Genomic DNA, 17,420 nt, shown 5'->3' on the forward strand with positions numbered 1-17,420 from the left:
ATTCATTATTATTTACTGTGTACTAGAATCGAAATTTATAGCTCAACAGTCTTTCGAGCTTATGCGAATTTGTTTCGTCAATTTGGCATCTGGTGTTTGGATTGAGGTGCACCGTTCGTTGCCTTGGTGATTTGTCATCGATTCGTTTCTTTTGTGTGTCGTCGATTGTCCTGGTCTGCAGTTACTTTGCCTGATTTGTGACAGAAGCAAATACATACATAGATAGCAAGAGCAGATTGCTATGTCTTCCGGCCTAAGGTTTCTTCGTGTTCGTTCAATCCTTTCTTTGGTGAATAATAACGCCGATCGAGTCACGTGCTGCTTTTTCGTTCAAAAGAAATGGTATTCGCCTTCATCACGGGATTATCGTCAACAACCGAATTACGTCAGACAACAAGTGTTGCACACTTCTTCGGTAACTATCATGTGCTCGACGAGCACAAAACATTTACTGCTCTCGGCTTTCCTAATTTCTAATTGGTCACAATACCGGCATAAACTTATGGCATGTGAGTAAATGTATGGCAATGGTGGTGTAACCACACTTTGCGTCATCTTCCGTCAGAAAAACCAAACATTTGCAAGGTAGAAACCAGTAGCAGTAGCGATTAGAAAATGGTTGATCTGTGTTTCTCAACACAATTTTCGATAATTCAAGACTTAATCTTGCTTTTTGTTTTATGGTTGCGATCAGTGAACCTCATGTAAGTTATCTTATGCAATAAGCTCTACCTGTTTTGCAACACCTTCTCACATGACAAATACCATGTAGTCTACATATTTCCATAGTATGTTGGCCTTGCTCTATCGATTAACTTTTATCTTTATGCATGTATCTAACTTTGACGTTGTGGCCAAGAAAAATTTATAAAAAAAATGTTAAATTTCATTAATACGTGGTGGGGCCAGTGGACTGTACAGAATAATCCAAGATGGCTTACAAAAATTCCCCAGACGTTTTGTAACGTCATAGACTTGACATTTTTGTCGCGTAGTTATTAACCGGATCTTAGTTTTAAAGAATTTCTGACATTTTGTCGAGCTAGAATTTTCTATGACTTTCATTTTTTCACATGTTTCTATGGTGCCTTTGTTAGATTTTATTTTCATTCTCTTTTGGTTAACTGCGTTTCTTTAAAAAAAATGTTTATTCTAGGGACTTAATAGAACCAAAGCTGGTATTTTCAGTCCCGTCGAAGAATTTGGATCCACCTCAAACGAGTATGTAAATCTATGCTGCTTGTCTTTTTTCTCGATTTCGTAACAAAAATAACCAGTTTCCCATACTTCAGACGAGTTTCAGAGCTTACGTCAACAGATTTGGTGGCTTGCATGAATGTAAAATTAATCGGGCTTTGCTAGTCGGGTCAACAGAATAATTCATTAGTATTTGGTGTTTGTCTGCGCCATAGATGGGGGTTAAGAAAGGAATAATCAAGTTCCCCTTGTTAGTATTCAAGCAAGGTCCGTACAAAAAAAAAAAAAAAGAAATTAGATAATCTAGATTCGTGTCGGGATACTGCCTCCCGCCCATTCAAGGACGTTTCCAATGCAGTCTGCCTTTTCCTTTGTTATCTATCCGCATTTGTATTTATCACATCTTTTCTTCATATCTAATAACAATATTTGTTTTAATGAATCTTTTCCTCTTTTAAATGACGAGGTGGTATGTATGGCATACCTGATTTCGATGAAACAGTTTTTTTTTTAAGAAGCACGGTTATTAGTAAGCCAAAGGCTGCGTTCTACTCCAAATCGATCGTGTTGAATTCAAGACTTTATTACCGTAATCGAAATTTTTGGGAAATAAGCAAACAAAACAGGTTGAAGCACCATCATTCGTTGTGGTCTAAATATGTCGCTAGGTAGAGCATATAATAGGTGTTCGTATCATTTATTTTACATTGCGAGAAAATTGGTAAAAATTGGGTTGTAGTAAAGACAGCTTAACCTTAAAAGAAGATAAAGGAAATCCTGATAATGGGACATCATTGAGACCAATATGACAATGGCGTATAGCTAATTCATCCCAGTGTGCTGACGTAGAATTATCATCTAAACGCATCACAGGCTATGTGTGTACACTTGCAGTAGGGATGGGAGTAAGACGGTGACTATCACGCGTGTGCCCCCGAGATCAGACGTTGAATGCGCATGACTGACATAAATGCTCCTTTGTAGCTCTCCTCCGACCATCGACGGTTGTTCCAGTTTGGCGTCAACCTATCGTGCGACTTGTCCTACCATCTCCCTAGATCTCAAAAAGTTAAAATGTCCGACAAAGAGAAAATGAAGAACGAAAAGAAGCCACTCAACAGACAGAACTCTTCGTGGTACAACATGAGTTTCCTCGATTACGGGTAGAGTCTTTTGGTGTCATTTATTTTCAACGAAAATCACCGAGAGCTGCTCACATTTTTTGCCGTAGGATCTTGCATTTCGTTGTCTATAGTATAGCTGTGTCAACGGTATCTCTTTCGGCACGTATTGATCGCATCCGACGTCTCCGTTTTATCATCTATTTTGTAGATCCGCTTTTTGCGCCTCGCTGGGTTCACTGCCCACGATTTCTCTTGCTGATCCCACGTGATTTCCAACACTGTTCAGATATCTAGCTGAAGCCTCTTTTTTTGTGTGTTGAACTAGTTCCTTTTTAATGGCTGTTTTCTGAATTATATGATCACAGACTTTTAAATGTTGATAACTAAATTCGATTTAAACTATTTTTGTGCAGGGAAAAGGATTCTTCCATTAGTGTCGAGGATCTGCTTTACGACATCTTTAAACATAACGACGCCGATCATTTAGTCGTTGGGGATTTTCTTTCGGTAAGATCTTCCTTCACGGCTTTGCGCTTTATTGTTCGTGCAAATAGACCGAATGGCATGCACATTACACATATCGACCACGTTCCTGTTCGTTTGTGATTCCGGTGGTATCCGTTGCCAAAATGTTTTTCGCATTAGGAAAACTTATTCACTTTTCATTTGTTTTGTGTCTGGTATCCCTGTCTGGCATGTTCTAGGCATTATGGTCGACTGGGCTGCGAAACACGGATCCTCGACTAAGCGAGCTGATGCAAAATCTTCAAAAGATTCAGCAAGACTTAGGCAGAGATGGTCCTGGCAATCTTGAAAATCTGAAGCTCAACCGCGACCAATTCAAAGCGTAATTGTTTTGTTTTCTTATCACTACATTCCTATTTGATATCCAAATTTGTCTAGCTAATTGAAGTTTTTTTTTTTTACGCACTCTATGGAATTTCATTTTTGTTTGTGTATTTTATTTCGTTAGATCCATCAATGAAAACATCGTGCTCGTCTCGCGAGCGTTTCGTCGCCAATTTGTCATTCCAGAGTTTGAAGAATTCACGGATAAAATCGAAAAATTTTACTACACTTGTAAAGAAATCGACACTGGAAAGGTACGTTTCACTCCAAAGAAGATCCTTCGTAAGAATCGATGTCATCAAATGCTTGTATTCGTTTTTTTCAGGTAGCGGCCTACATCCCACAACTAGAGCGGATGAGTCCGAACGTAAGGAGGAAAAATTTGTTAAAATAATCAAACATTTCATAATTTTAATGTCAATTTACTGTAGTATTGGGGTGTCAGTCTTTGCACCATAGACGGCCAGAGGTTTTCCATCGGCGACGTCAAAATACCCTTCACTATTCAGTCGTGCAGGTACGTCATTTGTTCCAAATCTAGAGCTTACGTGACTTTGCGATGTGACGCCGTAAAATATTTTTTTGTTAAAGAATCAAGCATAGTGTAAAACCAAACGAGTAAAATAGGTTTATTACGATCGCAATCCACATTAATGACCACCTTTTAAATACCTACTCAGGAAAAGAGTCGTTAAATCCGAAAGACGTTCTCGAAAGTTGGTTAAGAACGTGCACATTTAACCTACGGTTCCAATTTCACAACTTTTTCGTTCTATTTAGCATACTTTTGCATACGTCCAATAACAAAAGAGCAGGGTACTATGAATTCATCCTACGGACATACGAATGGTTTTTTTGTATGTGTGTTCCATTTGCTTACCCCGGGGTGTTGTCTCTTACTGAAAAACGTAGATGTAGTCGTAGCTGAAGGGATCTTTTTAGTTTATGTTTTCCTTCCACTTCTTTGTCTACTACTACGCCCCAACTTTTTTGTTCAGTTTGAACTATTAAAAAGGATCTCTCCCTTCCCATTTTCTTTGTTCTAGCTAAGTAAATTAGTTTGGTACGCACCGGCGAAAGAAAAGCGAAAAAGAAAAAAATTCAAGCAGCAATTCTTTGGCTCCTATCTGCTTCCTGCATATTTTAGAACTGCGTATGCAATGCGCATTTCGAAAAGTCTTTCGTAGTAATGCACACTGTAATTTAGTACGGTGGAAAGCTGCGAACTGCGCAGACGCAAGACTATTGGGTGAAAGTAATTCGATACTTCCTAACGTGTTACGTCGTGCGTGAACTTCATTCATCTTCTGTTTTTCAATATCCGAAATAGTAAACCGCTCACCTATGCTATCGCCTTAAACGAATTGGGTTCGGAAGTCGTTCATCGTTACGTCGGGCAGGAACCCAGTGGCAGAATGTTCAACGAACTGATCCTCGATCATAACAGTGAGTCTTTAACGCTCTTTAATTTTTTAAAGAAACTTTGGCGTTGTTGTGATATCTAGTTAAATAATGTCAACTAAGATAGATCGTGATAAGACCGTTTTAATCATTGTCCTTAATGCAGCACTACGAACTTTTAACTGCATCGGTTTAATTAAGACGATTTCCCCTGGTGGCAAACTTGCGTTATTTTTCCGAAATCTTTCGCCTTCGAGAAAATAGGAACAGTTTTCGCCATTTAAGAAATATTTCTAGGTATGACGCAAGCTACTAGATCGATACAATAAGCATTTGATAAATATTTTGTAAAATTTTAACATTTGCGACAGTCTGTCTTTTTCCTGTGGCAATTCTTGTGACGTAATGTCTTTGAACGATCTGAAACGCAATGCATGTCTTGAAGTCAATCAGCAGAAACATTCCGGGTAACCTATACGCCCTCGTGAATTGTCCTTAAATTTATGCACACTAAGTATCGGCCAAAAATGCCACATTGCACGTGATTAGTTGCACAGTTTATATAATTCACAGAGTCCAGTTCAATGCAAAAGGGAATTACTCTGCACCAGCACTCGTATGATCCTGTACGGCTATCTTCAACTGATGTAGCCGGGGTTTGAAGTGAATCGATTTAATCCTTTTCTCCGTCTTCATTCAACAGCACTTGACGTACTCTATTTGCCCTTGCACTTTTACTCTAGGGGCTCTGACTTGTGGGCATGGCAGCTCACGAGATTCGTTTTTATTTGTTTCCACATTGATTTTTCTTGCTCCCGTCCCTTCCCCTCTTTTTTCCCGAGCCAGGATCCAGTCACAGACGAGTTCTACTTATTTATAGGTAATACGAAAAATACCGTAATGCTAAAAATCGAAGAGATAAGAAGGTAAGCTTACGATTCCCTCCAAAAAGCATGAAATGGAGGCAATGCGGTGACTTAACGCTTAACTAAAATGGAAATTAACGGGCACTGGCCAGCGCGTAATGTAAATTTTTATTCTAACTGCCGCATTTGCACATTCTCTCTTTAAAGAAAAATGAACACATTTCGTATTAACTGTTTCTATATGCCAGAATGATTGTTTCGATCACGAAGTGAAAACCAGATTAGATATTGTAAACTAGCGTAACGATGTGCGGGGTTGCGGTACCGTATCCGCATGGGAGAATTCGTTACTAACCAATACCAATGTTACAGCTATGATAATCTAGCTCGATATGGGTATACGTCTCTGCTCTACTATTCCTGTTTCGCTTTTTGTAAGAAGGTAATCTAAGTCACGCTTCGGGGGTTTTAATGCTAATATGTTCAACTGCTGTGAACGTATATATTTCTTAACAACAACTGAGTCAGATCATAATGTTTAGAATTTCTGTGATTTCATAGAAAAACCTCACAATCCGATGGTAAACGCGGGAGCTATTCTCGTACTTAGTCTCCTGCTTAATCTAAGCGAGGTAGACATGTCGTTGGCCGAAAAATTCGATTGGGTCATGAATTACTTCAAGGTTAGTTTGTCCAACCCCCGACTTTATTCAAAGCGAATGTCCTCCCTGTGTTGACTTTTCGTGCTGTACGCGTTTCGCTTTATTGCACCGTATCAGATGGTCTTGTTTGCATGATGAACTGTTTGTTGATCATTTGTGCACCGTTTTCTTAGCTTCGTCTTTAATCGTGAGAGACGTTACACACTCTATACACTAATTAATCGAGTACGGGAGTAAGTCATCAACTATATTTGATATTTCAGTTTAATTTTTTTTTTCTTTACGTTTAATTTTGTTGTCTTGCGTGTGTATTTCGCCTTCCGTTTTTATAATTTGCATTTGCAACGTAGATTACTGTTTACAAAACGTTGCTATTCCATAGAAAGGCCACATAATCCTCTGGTAAACGCGGGAGCACTGTTAACGAGCAGCTTTATGCTGACTTTAATTCGTCGAGAGATGGCACTTTCGGATAAATTTGAATTTGTCAAAAGTTTCTTGAAGGTAATTGCGCATGATTGCCAGAAAAAAAAGAAAAAAAAAGCGAGTTGGTTGACTAGCACTACCGAGCATGAGGTGAAGGGTTAGATGGAACAATGTGACCTCCCTACACGTAATGTCTTAAGCTTTCAATTTAGGCGTAAGGCATAGGGTGGCTTTTATAGGTGAATGGCAATCCTATATACTAACAGCATGCTTCTAACTCCGCATCAGGCTTTCGTATTATTAGATACTCTTTGGCTGGACCCAAGAAGTCATTTCAACGTATTTAAATCAATCTTTGTTTTTCTCTCTTCTTCACAGCGGATGTCTGGCGGTGAGTTCGTTGGTTTTAACAACGCCGTCTTTCTGTCGGAACGCGAAAATGCAGATCGCAATTACGCTTTGGCCTTCTACATGCGTGAAAATAAATGCTTCCCCGAGAAGATCAATCTGCGCGAATGTCTTGATTTTTATTTTCAGGTTAGTTTTGTTTGGATTTTAATAGAGGTATGTATTCTTTTAACATGTTTTGTTTCCTTTCAACAGTGTTGCTCCATGGAGGTAGACTGCGAAAGCATGTCCGTCATCGCTGCCACACTCGCTAACGGAGGTATCTGCCCTACTACCGGAGATCAAGTTTTGAAACCAGACTCTGTGAGAGACGTGTTATCCCTTATGGTACTTGCTGCATTTTTTGTTTTATTGTATTTTAATTTAAAAATTTAATTTTCGTTTTTTTGTATTACAGCACTCCTGCGGAATGTACGACTACTCTGGTCAATTTGCATTCACCGTAAGTTAATTTCACCCACGACTGTTTATTTTGTTAATGATAAACATCATGTAACGTATCCTATTTTCATGTAAGGTTGGCCTTCCTGCAAAGTCTGGCGTTTGTGGCGGTCTTCTGGTCGTAATTCCAAATGTGCTGGGCATTGCTTTGTGGTCACCCCCGCTAGATCAATCTGGAAATTCAGTTCGAGGCATAGAATTTTGTAAAGTAAGTTGAATATTCTGCATAATTCACAGCTTTGTAGTTTTATCGTTCAATAATCGGATTAAAACTGGAAAAAAATAATGAATTTTTTTCATTTTCGTTCACTAGGAACTGGTCAGCATGTTCAACTTCCATCGTTACGACAATTTGAAACACGCAGTAAACAAGCAAGACCCTCGCCGACACAAATATGAGACCAAAGGTCTCAATATTGTAAGCTTGTTGTTCTCTGCGGCTGCTGGCGATGTGACAGCTATGAGACGTTATAAGCTCTCTGGTGTAGATATGACCCAATCCGATTACGATAACCGTACGGCTTTGCATTTGGCTGCTGCAGAAGGACACGTGGATTGCGTGGATTTTCTTTTAAAATACTGCGGGGTGCCACCCAACCCTGTCGACAGGTACTGTGATTTTTATTTTATTCATCAAATTAATAAGCGTACAAACAGAGGGAATTTTTTGTGTTTTTAAAGATGGGGGCAAACACCGAAAGATGAAGCGTTGCGATTCAATCATAGTGCCGTTGCTGAGCTAATACAATCTTACATGGATAAGAAGCCAATCGCTGAAGAACCGGTAGAAGATCCGAAAGCTAAAAGCAAGGATCAAGGAAGTATAGGTTCAATTTTTTAAAGAGCTCAGGAACAGCTATTCGTGGATGAATGAAACTCGATTAGGATCAGAAAATCTGAAGAAAAATGGTTATCCTTAAACAAGTAATTGGAATGTAGAACTGTGTGTGCTTCCTCGAGCATCTTTCTCCTTCCAGTTCTCAATTTGTTGTTAATGTCATCTCGTACACTACTGTGTCTTGTAGTAGCGTTTTTTCGTATAGCTATCAACCCAAAATCACTCCCGCAAGGACTTGGATTTAAAAAGTTGGATCGACTCCATGACTGTGTTTCAATATGAGTTTTTAATTCCATTTTATTGTTGTTAATAATCACATTGTGTACTTGAGAAAATCGGCAACTATCGAGTCGTACAAGTTCTTCGGTCGAAGTTTACCCGTTCTGCTTCAATATTTTGAACGGTAGTTTTGCATTGTTCACTAAATCGCCGTTGTCTGTTTAGCTACTTGCTGTTTGTTTTTCCTTCGATTTTGTTTAGCCAGAGCACTTGTTAAAAACGATGGCACCAGTGGTCTGTTGTAGTTTGAAGAAACAATAAAGGAAAATTGAGTGCGGTAAATGTATCAGACACTAGAATGGGCAAAGTTAATCACAAGCCAGAAAGATGATTGGTCAACAAACGAAAGTTTTCTACAACTATACAAAACGATTCTTTTCACGTTTATAAGTTTTACACAGTAAATGGAAATACGTGTGCAAGTTGGCATGAAACAACCGTTTAATTGGCGACCTTTTTTTTAAAGAGGATCTGTTGACTCTTGATACACAATTACGATTAAAACTCGTGACTAACAAAAAAAATATTTTACGTGTAATATTTAATAATAGTAAATTAATTGACACCAGAGCCTTAAGACAATTACACTTAATGGTTTTTGCATATGCAGGGAATGTATGGATCACATTGTTTATGGTAATGTTTCACTTAAGTGGGCTACTGGAACAATTTTTACTGAGTCTAGTTATTACCGTCCCATGAACTTAATTTGCCATCATGGAAGAAAAGACTTTTTGTGGGCAGCACTGTATCCGACGCTACTAGTTTCCCTTCGGATGAAAGGTCTACATTATGCCCAATGAATTCCATCAGACTTTCGGACAGCGCCTTTTGCACTTTCATTAGAGAGTCTAGAGTTTCTCTTTGTCCCAGTTTCTGACTGGTAATGCGATCACAAACCTCACGGTTTAATTGGGAATCAAATAACGGAATGCCAAAGTCGACGTTTAAAATGGTCCAATCGGACTCGTTCCACTTCTCAGACTGGGTGACAACCGGATTGGATGGATCTTGAACTGTGGCTTCCATACTGTCCAGTTCCTCACGCAATATTTCAGCGCACGATGAATCTACAAACAAACAAATTAAAGCAACTCAGAATGGAAGAAATTAGGGGAAATCGTGACTGATTTACCTTTAATGCCATTGATAGGAGATGATGAAAATGTTGAGCTTCTACACCTCTGATCGGACAATTCAGGTGTTTTTTCCAATCCAAGGTTAACCATGGTTATGAAACCGCAACTATTCTGCAAGTTTAACTGCTGACGAACCCGTTGAACGATAGGATGATTCATCCATACATCCTCTTGAAGAGATTCCCCTTCCGTATCATGTAAAAAAGGGAAGGGGATGTGATGTTTCTCAAGTTGATGTTGGCCACCATAGCCTTGGATCATGAGGGCCGAATGGGTAAGCGCTTCGTTTAACACTACTAAAGCATTAGAGGCTGGAACGAGTCCAGAATCGTGACCTATATGAGCAAAAAAATGGTGAGTGAAAATGGTCTGGCCATTCTTTTTGTACAAGAGTTACGCTATAATAGCACATTTCGTTCCATCACCGTCTTTTGATACTTACCCCACGGCGTCAGAAGAATCCGGTCGAATCGATGGAAAACGCTTGGTAAACGGCGAAGACGTGTGCCTTTTGCTAGCAACAAAGTCGGTGGTCCTTGTTGGGTTAGTTGATATAAGAAGAGCTTAAACCACGGCGATGTGAACTCTGGAGACGGTGGACCCCAGAACGGAGGAAGGCCGTCAACCGAGCTAGAACGGACTTCAAGGCTCAAGGGAGCCATTGCAACCAGTAGATGATAATTTTTGTGCATCAATCGGCTATATATCTCAGCGTCAAGCGATTGTAAGCTTTCCACACGAATAAGATCCAGTCCCCCACTCCAAATGCTGGACCCACTACTACTATCGATCTCCAGAATCGAACGGGCCTTCCTCAAAAACTGGACTGTCGACCGCAGTGTTAATGCGTGTTCAAAGTAGCGCTGAGCTTCTCCTTCGCTGTCGTCGGTACAGATTCGATCAAGTTCGACCAACAAACTGTCTAAGGATTCATCTGACAATTTGCCGACTTCAAACATTGTGACAGCATGACTCTTAAGACCCTATCAAAAAGCATTAGTGATGTGTCGCATAAGTTGAACCGTAACCAAAACCGTATACTGGCGACAAGTTGCCCATCATCAAAAACGCTGTAAGCGTCGAGTCGAAGAGGAAGGCTATTCTTTTCTGTTCCGTACTAAGGTCCCTGTCAATTTCATCTGCAGCTGAACCTACGGGAGGACTAACTGCACAAAAACGACAAAATAGGCAAGTAAGTAATATATCTAAAAATGAAAAGGGGGTTGGTTTTTTTTTTTCTGTTACCTTCCTTTTCAGTTGGCAAAGGAGTACCAAGCTCTGCCAAGGCGGCAGCGAGCTCCGCCAAAAGAGGATCTTCATCAGATGGCACCGAACTAATAGAAGAGGTTCGGTTGGGGGAGGTGGTAATAACGTTTTTCCATGATGGATGGAGTGTACCGGGCTCCAATTCAGCATTTTTCTTGCGGGCAAATCCCAGGCGGCAATAAACGGAAACTGCATTTTTCACTTGATCCACACCAATTTGTAAAACGCTGGCCAGCTAGGCATAATTTTCCTTAATAAAACCGACAACATAAAAGCAAAAAAAAGGCAGTACCTCTCCGACACTAGTTTTCTCATCTACCGAGACAAAAATTTTGTACAATAAAGTTTCGAAATAGTCCCCAAGTACACGATTCATCACAAAACCCTCTAACGGTGGGACCGAGATATGATCACTGGCATCAATAGGCACTTCGAGGTATACTAGACCCTTGCTAAAAGGTATCACATTTGTTTGTTAGTTTTAAACATTAGCTGAACCTATATAATTCATCTTTTATATCCGACTTACCCATAAAGATTGTGCAAGTCATTGTAATTCAAAGTTCCCACTTTACGTGGTCCATTATCAATAACACAATCAATTAAGCACTTTTCGCCTTCAGTTGCAACCTACATAAAGACATCTAATGAGTGGAAATGACAATGAAAAATATTTGAGCTATACCTTTATGTCTTCCTCAGTGATGGAACCTATGTGAACCCTTGGACATTACAAAACAAATATAAAAAACTGCAATAAAATAACATTATAATTATAAACAACTTACAGCCACCAAGGCTCTATCACCATTTTTTTTAGAGGTTTTGTGGGTAGAAATTCTTTAGCATTCCTTTTTCGAAATAGTTTTCTCCCAGAACGACTCTGATTCATCAAATCAATATATTGGTTTCTTCCTATTCCAAGAAGCCTTAGGCCTGCCAGAAAATAATGAAAAATACAAGAAAATTATCAATAATTACTTTTTTGGTTGGTTGTACTCACAATCTGCAGCTGTAAAATTTGGAAGTGCATCATAACTTCTTTCTTGCAACATAATGGCTTCAACCATAGAAACATAGTACTGAAATGGGGTAACTCTCAGCCCTCTGACCATCACATCTGATAAATGGTATGGGTACAGCACGAGGTGTACCCGGCTATATTCTAATAATTCTTCATAATACCTTTCTTCATCTTTTCTTACATGGCGCACTAGAAAACAAACACTATATGGTGGGTTTTCAAAATGAAAATAAGAATAAGCATAACATTACCAAGATTGCCTTTATACCGTAGTTGATTTTTTATGCTATAGGTAACCACACATTTATCATATTCTTTATATGATCCACCTAACAGCTATCAATGAAAGACATGTCACTAACTGTCAACCACTGTGAATGTGTTCTCCATCCTTACTTGTTTCACATTTGGTGGCAGCTTTGTCCAAGGACAATTCTTTTGAATATGAGATTCCACTTCTTGGTTCATGATATTCACTGCAAAAAGCTTAGTAATTTGAAGATGTACAAAACCATAAACCTCATAAAATAATACTCAAAAACTGAATGCAATTGTTGCACAAAATTGATCTAGCAGACTACTGTTTCCGACATAAGCTAGGGAAAACTGGGACAAAAATATGAACCGCGAAATTTGACGGATGGGGAATTTGGAACTTGGAAGGTTCGTGAGAAATAAATCCGATAGAATATTCTCCTGACAGGTGGTATTTTTGTTGCAATTGTAAGAAGCCGTTTACACCAAATTTCTTTTGTACAGCTGAATCTCCCAATATAATTAAATTGTGTGTAGTCGCTAACTCGCCATCAGACACGTTTGTTATTCTTGCCTCTGATCATATCGACACATGGAGAGAATTGTAAAACTGAATAAGTGCAATTTTTGTGTTCGGTGTACAATTATGTTATCCCAAATTTCCCGTGTGGACAAGCCTCTTTTGGTCAAGTTAATAACGATATAAACACGTTGATGAAGAGCAAACACACCCGAAAGGCGATTTAGTTTTTTTTTTTTTTTTTGTCAGGAAAGCTTGTCTGGAATTTTTTATTTTTCAGGGTATTCCCGGAAAAAGCACGAAACCGGGAAAAATCCTTATATGACTTAATTAGCCTAAATTTTTATGTTTATTTACATAGTTTTACCCGACATCTAACGTTGGTAAAGGGAGTAACTCTATCGTCGTCTGCTGATGTAAACACGTGGACGCATAGCAGTTGTGTTATTAGACATTTTCACAGTAGATTAAATTCAATTAAATTCACCGTACATTTGTCGTGCAGCAAATCACATCGAAGTCATTTGTTAGTTCGTAGATACACTTCTAATTCAGCAGTGGGTAATAAGAGAAAATGGCGGAACGTGTTAACAGAGTTCTGGATAGGAAGTTTTATGATTTGTCCGAAGCTTATAAGTCACGTGCAGAGTTTGAATTAGATGAAACCACTTCTCATAGTCTTGACAACCATAGCATATTATCGCCAAAACAAGAGAATCACACATCACCAATTTCTTCAGACGATTTTGATTTTGACAAAGGCAAAAAGTTAGCAATTTTTGTCAATGAAAATGTAATTGGGAAGCAGAATGAATTTGTGAGTCCATTTGGAAAGAGACAAGTTGTTTACTGTGATTACACTGCCTCAGGAAAATCCTTGCAGTGTATCGAAAACTATATTACTAGTGAGGTCCTACCTACGTATGGTAACACCCATACAACAACTTCAGTAACTTCTTTGCAAACAACTCTATTTCGTCATGAGGCAAGAGACATTTTACGTAATTCCCTTGGAGCCTCGGAAGAAGATGCTGTGATATTTGTTGGTAGTGGATGCACTGGTGCAGTTCACAAATTGATTAATGGGCTTCATTTAACAGAACCACCAATAGTAAGTAAGCCAGCCATTTAAAAAATGAATATTTGTAAGAGCAACACATTTACAGATGATCTGAATAACTTTATTTAGGTACTAGTCGGTGCCAATGAGCACCACTCAAATCTTTTACCGTGGAGGGAAATAGCCGCCAGAGTTGTTCGCATTAAGGAGAGCTCCGATGGTCTTCTGAATATGGATGAACTTGAGTGCTCGTTAAAGACAGCCAAGGAAGAAAATCGTATCATTATTGGTTGTTTTTCCGCTGCATCAAATATCACAGGTACTTTGTATCAGGATATGCAAATAACGGCACTTCTTCATCGATACGGAGCACTTTCTTTCTGGGATTACGCAACAGCGGCTCCGTATGTCAAAGTGGCCATGAATCCTACTACCGTTGACTACCCCTCTGGTATAGCTCACAAAGATGCGCTCTACTTTTCGATGCACAAATTTGTCGGTGGTGTACAAACACCGGGTGTTCTTGTAGTAAAAAAATCTCTACTGCAAAACCGTATCCCCAACGGTGCTGGAGGAGGGACTGTATTCTTCGTTGATAGGGAGACTCATCTCTACTTGCGGGATGCGGAAATGAGGGAAGAAGGTGGGACACCAGCCATCGTGGAAAGCATTCGAGCCGGCTTAGTTTTAAAATTGAAAGAAAGTGTTACGCCTGAATGGATCATGGCACGTGAAGATACTCTTGTACAACTTGCTTATGCAAACTGGGAAGCCATACCGGAACTCATTTTACTCGGGAGTACTAAAGCGCCGCGTTTGGCTGTTTTTTCTTTCATGGTCCGGCATCTCACAAGTGGATACTATTTACACCATAATTTCGTTTGTGCTTTGCTGAATGATGTTTACGGAATACAAGCTCGTGGAGGCTGTGCTTGCGCGGGACCTTATGCTCAGGATTTGCTCGGAATTGACGAATCTCTCGCTCAACGTTATCAAGAAATTCTCGTCGAAGACAGTCGTTTAGACCGAACACATCTAAGACGTAAAGAAGAACATTCTTGCTATGAAATTCTGCGCCCGGGTTTCGCACGATTGAATTTGCCTTACTTTGCTTCCGATTCCGAAATCAGTTTTATAATTAATGCAGTAATCTGTGTCGCCAAAAACGGTTGGAAACTCTTACCTTATTATCAAATGAATTCTGAAACAGGAGAATGGCATCATCATACCCAGCTGGTGAGTAATCCTTTTATCGTTTAGCTTTTACTGTCCAATAACCGTGCGATTTAAACTACAGTCCTTCAAAAATCGGAAATGGCTCGGTAATGTCGATTTTAACTTTGGCCAAATGCATGTACGCCGTCCGAAAGATCCATACGCCCCGAGTGCTCCAACTGACTACGACGATTGCTTACGAAAAGGGGAAGAAATCTTCGAACGAGCACCGAAAGGAACCTCCATAATAATCATTCCAGACCAGCGCCAAAGTTTTAATGCAGAAGCGGCTGAACTTCGTTGGTTCCTTTTGCCAAGTGAAGCCAAAAACCTTCTTGATGGAGTTGCATTCCCAAAGTTTGAGGCACCCTTCACGCCACGGCAGTATGCGTCTGATATCCAAGAGTACAGTTTACAGCATTACTCTACCATTCCGGCGCGTGGCAGTTGGCCTAAACTGTCTATAAAAGAAAACAAACCTATGCAAGAGAACAGCGTGGGAGAAAAAAATGGCGTGGAGGATCCTGATTGTAAGAACTATCTAAGCGATTCGGGAACCTTCTTGAGCGGTGTTCTTGTTTCGAACGACGAAGACGAGGAATCGGGGATCTTTGTCACAAAATCTGTTCGAAAAAGTTTTCCCAGTGAACGACTTTGGATGTCACCGACGAAGAAAATTCTGAAACCGACATGCGAAGCGCTACTTCGCTACAAAATGATCAACAATGGTGACCGTGTACTAATTTGCGTTTCAGGTGGCAAAGACTCACTGTCCCTGCTTCACACTCTTCGCCAGTTTCAGCAACAGAGTAAACGCTTTGGCATCCATTTTGAAATAGGGGCGATGACGGTTGATCCCGGTAGCTCTTCATATGACCCGTCTCCACTTATTCCTTACATGAACCAGCTTGGAATCCCATACTTCTATGAAAGACAATGTACATAATATTTAAAAGCAATCTCTTCAACCTAAACTGTTTTTATACCTTCTTTTAGGTATCATCACCAAAGCCATGGATATCCCAGACGTTGACTCCATTTGCAGCTTTTGCAGTCGGCTAAAGCGAGGTCGCATCTATGCTACTGCAAGAAATCGTGGTTTCAACGTGATAGCCTTGGGCCAGCACTTAGATGATTTAGCTGAGAGCTTTCTTATGTCAACCTTCCACAATGGTAGACTCAGGACCATGAAAGCAGCATATGCCAATCGTGAGAGAGATTTGAAAATAATACGACCATTTGTCTACGTTCGCGAAAAAGAATTGCGGCATTTTGCTACCGAGGCTCGTCTTCCAGTAATTCCAGAGAACTGCCCTGCTTGTTTTGAAGCCCCAAAAGAACGACATCGAATTAAGCAGCTTCTAGCCCAACAAGAACTTCTGTTCCCGTGCATTTACCTAAACATCAAGACTTCCCTGCTGCCTTTGATGAGTATTGATCAACCTTTTGTTGAGCGGAAGCTCTTTGGGAAGCAGAGCTATATAGATAAAAAAGAAAAAAATAAGGGTAGAACGGCTCCGTTGCCGTCTGTTTCTTGTACGTTGGGGGTGCCTTCTTCTGCTTAAATTCTTCAATAAGTAAAACAACGTTGAATAGCTACAGCAATTCATCTATACTTATTCTTCATCAATCAGTTACTATTATTGCACATCGTTGCTGTGCTGATGAAGTTGATGCAGATTTTTTAAAATTACATCCCGATATTTTTTTTTTATTCTTTTGGGGAATTAAAGTTTTCATCCACGCATTTATTTTTTTAATTTCTTTCTTCTGTATTTACCCTCCCCTTTACTGCTGAAAATCCTCTTTTTTTTTAATCTCTATTTTCTTCAAACTTGTTCAATGTATCAGGATGCGCAATGGAATCCACATGTCTGAACGCATCAAATATCTTATTCGAAACTACCAACTGCCACTTCATGTTACAGAAGGGTAGAGGTTAAAACATGTCGCATGATGGTTGATTTATTGAAAATGATTTGGCTTGAAAATGATAAATGCAATTTTAAATCAGCATTTATGACGTATATTTCACATATGTCGCACTATGATCAGGGAAATCTTGGTTAAAATGGGACTAGCCGCACCATTTCACTTTTCATATCCTCACATGACGACTAAATCTGAATTTTTATTTCAATTTTCAAAGAAAATACTGTTATCCTAGCCCTTCGGGTTTTCTCGGAATTTGGAGTAAAAAAGTTAGTTTTTCATGTATTTTCTATCCTCAAGACTGGATAATCTTACACAGCTATACGAATGCTTAACGCCACATCCTACGAGCACTAATTTGATTTTTTCGGTACTGAACTTAAAAATGTAATAGACTACTTTATTTTTGTTGTTTACGTTAAGTTTAAAAAGGTATAAGGCCAATTGAAAAATAAACTTGATTACCGTGATTAGCATTCAATTCTGAATTGAAATCATGTATTTCAAGCGAAAGTTGA

The 17,420-nt window shown here is 39.4% G+C and overlaps 3 protein-coding genes and 1 long non-coding RNA gene across 9 annotated transcripts; 2 read left to right on the top strand and 2 right to left on the bottom strand.

The window, feature by feature from the left end:
- The first annotated feature begins 241 nt into the window (after nucleotides 1-241).
- On the top strand, nucleotides 242-8,773 carry LOC116922051 (glutaminase kidney isoform, mitochondrial). Of its 5 annotated transcripts, none has more exons than XM_032928455.2 (15): nucleotides 242-415; nucleotides 1,157-1,221; nucleotides 2,735-2,828; nucleotides 3,026-3,168; nucleotides 3,295-3,424; nucleotides 3,496-3,537; nucleotides 3,602-3,687; nucleotides 4,501-4,616; nucleotides 5,999-6,120; nucleotides 6,904-7,062; nucleotides 7,129-7,260; nucleotides 7,331-7,375; nucleotides 7,451-7,582; nucleotides 7,688-7,983; nucleotides 8,056-8,773. In XM_032928455.2, exons 1-15 carry the CDS (start codon nucleotides 242-244, stop codon nucleotides 8,213-8,215), a joined length of 1,896 nt encoding a protein of 631 aa, XP_032784346.1. In that variant the 3' UTR covers nucleotides 8,216-8,773. The 5 variants fall into 5 exon arrangements, with proteins under 5 accessions (XP_032784346.1, XP_032784348.1, XP_032784349.2 ...); XM_032928457.2 differs by lacking the exon at nucleotides 5,999-6,120 and adding an exon at nucleotides 6,482-6,603; XM_032928458.2 differs by lacking the exon at nucleotides 242-415 and adding an exon at nucleotides 586-704.
- LOC123471530 lies at nucleotides 3,257-4,505 on the bottom strand. The gene is made up of 2 exons (XR_006646193.1): nucleotides 3,847-4,505; nucleotides 3,257-3,722 (listed from the first exon to the last, which is right to left on the bottom strand). It is a non-coding gene; the product is annotated as an uncharacterized LOC123471530 (long non-coding RNA).
- Nucleotides 8,774-9,003: 230 nt separating the features above from the next.
- On the bottom strand, nucleotides 9,004-12,662 carry LOC116922043 (protein FAM91A1). Its single transcript, XM_032928442.2, has 12 exons — nucleotides 12,317-12,662; nucleotides 12,172-12,256; nucleotides 11,900-12,109; nucleotides 11,685-11,832; nucleotides 11,582-11,618; nucleotides 11,426-11,526; nucleotides 11,189-11,348; nucleotides 10,876-11,131; nucleotides 10,672-10,796; nucleotides 10,073-10,613; nucleotides 9,627-9,965; nucleotides 9,004-9,561 (listed from the first exon to the last, which is right to left on the bottom strand). The coding sequence occupies exons 1-12, from the start codon at nucleotides 12,386-12,388 to the stop codon at nucleotides 9,173-9,175; spliced, it is 2,463 nt and encodes an 820-aa protein (XP_032784333.2). The 5' UTR covers nucleotides 12,389-12,662; the 3' UTR covers nucleotides 9,004-9,172.
- Nucleotides 12,663-13,099: 437 nt separating this feature from the next.
- Nucleotides 13,100-17,372, top strand: LOC116922037. 2 transcript variants are annotated; one of them, XM_032928430.2, is made up of 4 exons: nucleotides 13,100-13,806; nucleotides 13,885-14,991; nucleotides 15,053-15,908; nucleotides 15,967-17,372. In XM_032928430.2, exons 1-4 carry the CDS (start codon nucleotides 13,270-13,272, stop codon nucleotides 16,533-16,535), a joined length of 3,069 nt encoding a protein of 1,022 aa, XP_032784321.2. In that variant the 5' UTR covers nucleotides 13,100-13,269; the 3' UTR covers nucleotides 16,536-17,372. The 2 variants fall into 2 exon arrangements, with proteins under 2 accessions (XP_032784321.2, XP_045028988.1); XM_045173053.1 differs by having other exon boundaries at nucleotides 13,672-13,810.
- The last annotated feature ends 48 nt before the right edge of the window (nucleotides 17,373-17,420 follow it).

Source organism: Daphnia magna, linkage group LG4 (genome assembly GCF_020631705.1).
Source record: "Daphnia magna isolate NIES linkage group LG4, ASM2063170v1.1, whole genome shotgun sequence".
NCBI classification, from domain to species: domain Eukaryota; kingdom Metazoa; phylum Arthropoda; class Branchiopoda; order Diplostraca; family Daphniidae; genus Daphnia; species Daphnia magna.

What these genes read in the sequence shown, in the direction of transcription:
- LOC116922051 (XM_032928455.2), top strand. Translation starts at nt 242, where the DNA reads ATGTCTTCCGGCCTAAGGTTTCTTCGTGTTCGTTCAATCCTTTCTTTG. An exon ending in AACCGCGACCAATTCAAAGC is followed by an intron (nt 3,169 to 3,294) that starts GTAATTGTTTTG and finishes TTATTTCGTTAG; the next exon opens with ATCCATCAATGAAAACATCG. An exon ending in GGGTCATGAATTACTTCAAG is followed by an intron (nt 6,121 to 6,903) that starts GTTAGTTTGTCC and finishes TCTTCTTCACAG; the next exon opens with CGGATGTCTGGCGGTGAGTT.
- LOC116922037 (XM_032928430.2), top strand. Translation starts at nt 13,270, where the DNA reads ATGGCGGAACGTGTTAACAGAGTTCTGGATAGGAAGTTTTATGATTTG. An exon ending in GGCATCATCATACCCAGCTG is followed by an intron (nt 14,992 to 15,052) that starts GTGAGTAATCCT and finishes TTTAAACTACAG; the next exon opens with TCCTTCAAAAATCGGAAATG. An exon ending in ATACTTCTATGAAAGACAAT is followed by an intron (nt 15,909 to 15,966) that starts GTACATAATATT and finishes ACCTTCTTTTAG; the next exon opens with GTATCATCACCAAAGCCATG.
- LOC116922043 (XM_032928442.2), bottom strand. Translation starts at nt 12,388, where the DNA reads ATGAACCAAGAAGTGGAATCTCATATTCAAAAGAATTGTCCTTGGACA. An exon ending in TGATGGGCAACTTGTCGCCA is followed by an intron (nt 10,614 to 10,671) that starts GTATACGGTTTT and finishes GCTTTTTGATAG; the next exon opens with GGTCTTAAGAGTCATGCTGT. An exon ending in TCCTATCAATGGCATTAAAG is followed by an intron (nt 9,562 to 9,626) that starts GTAAATCAGTCA and finishes GTTTGTTTGTAG; the next exon opens with ATTCATCGTGCGCTGAAATA.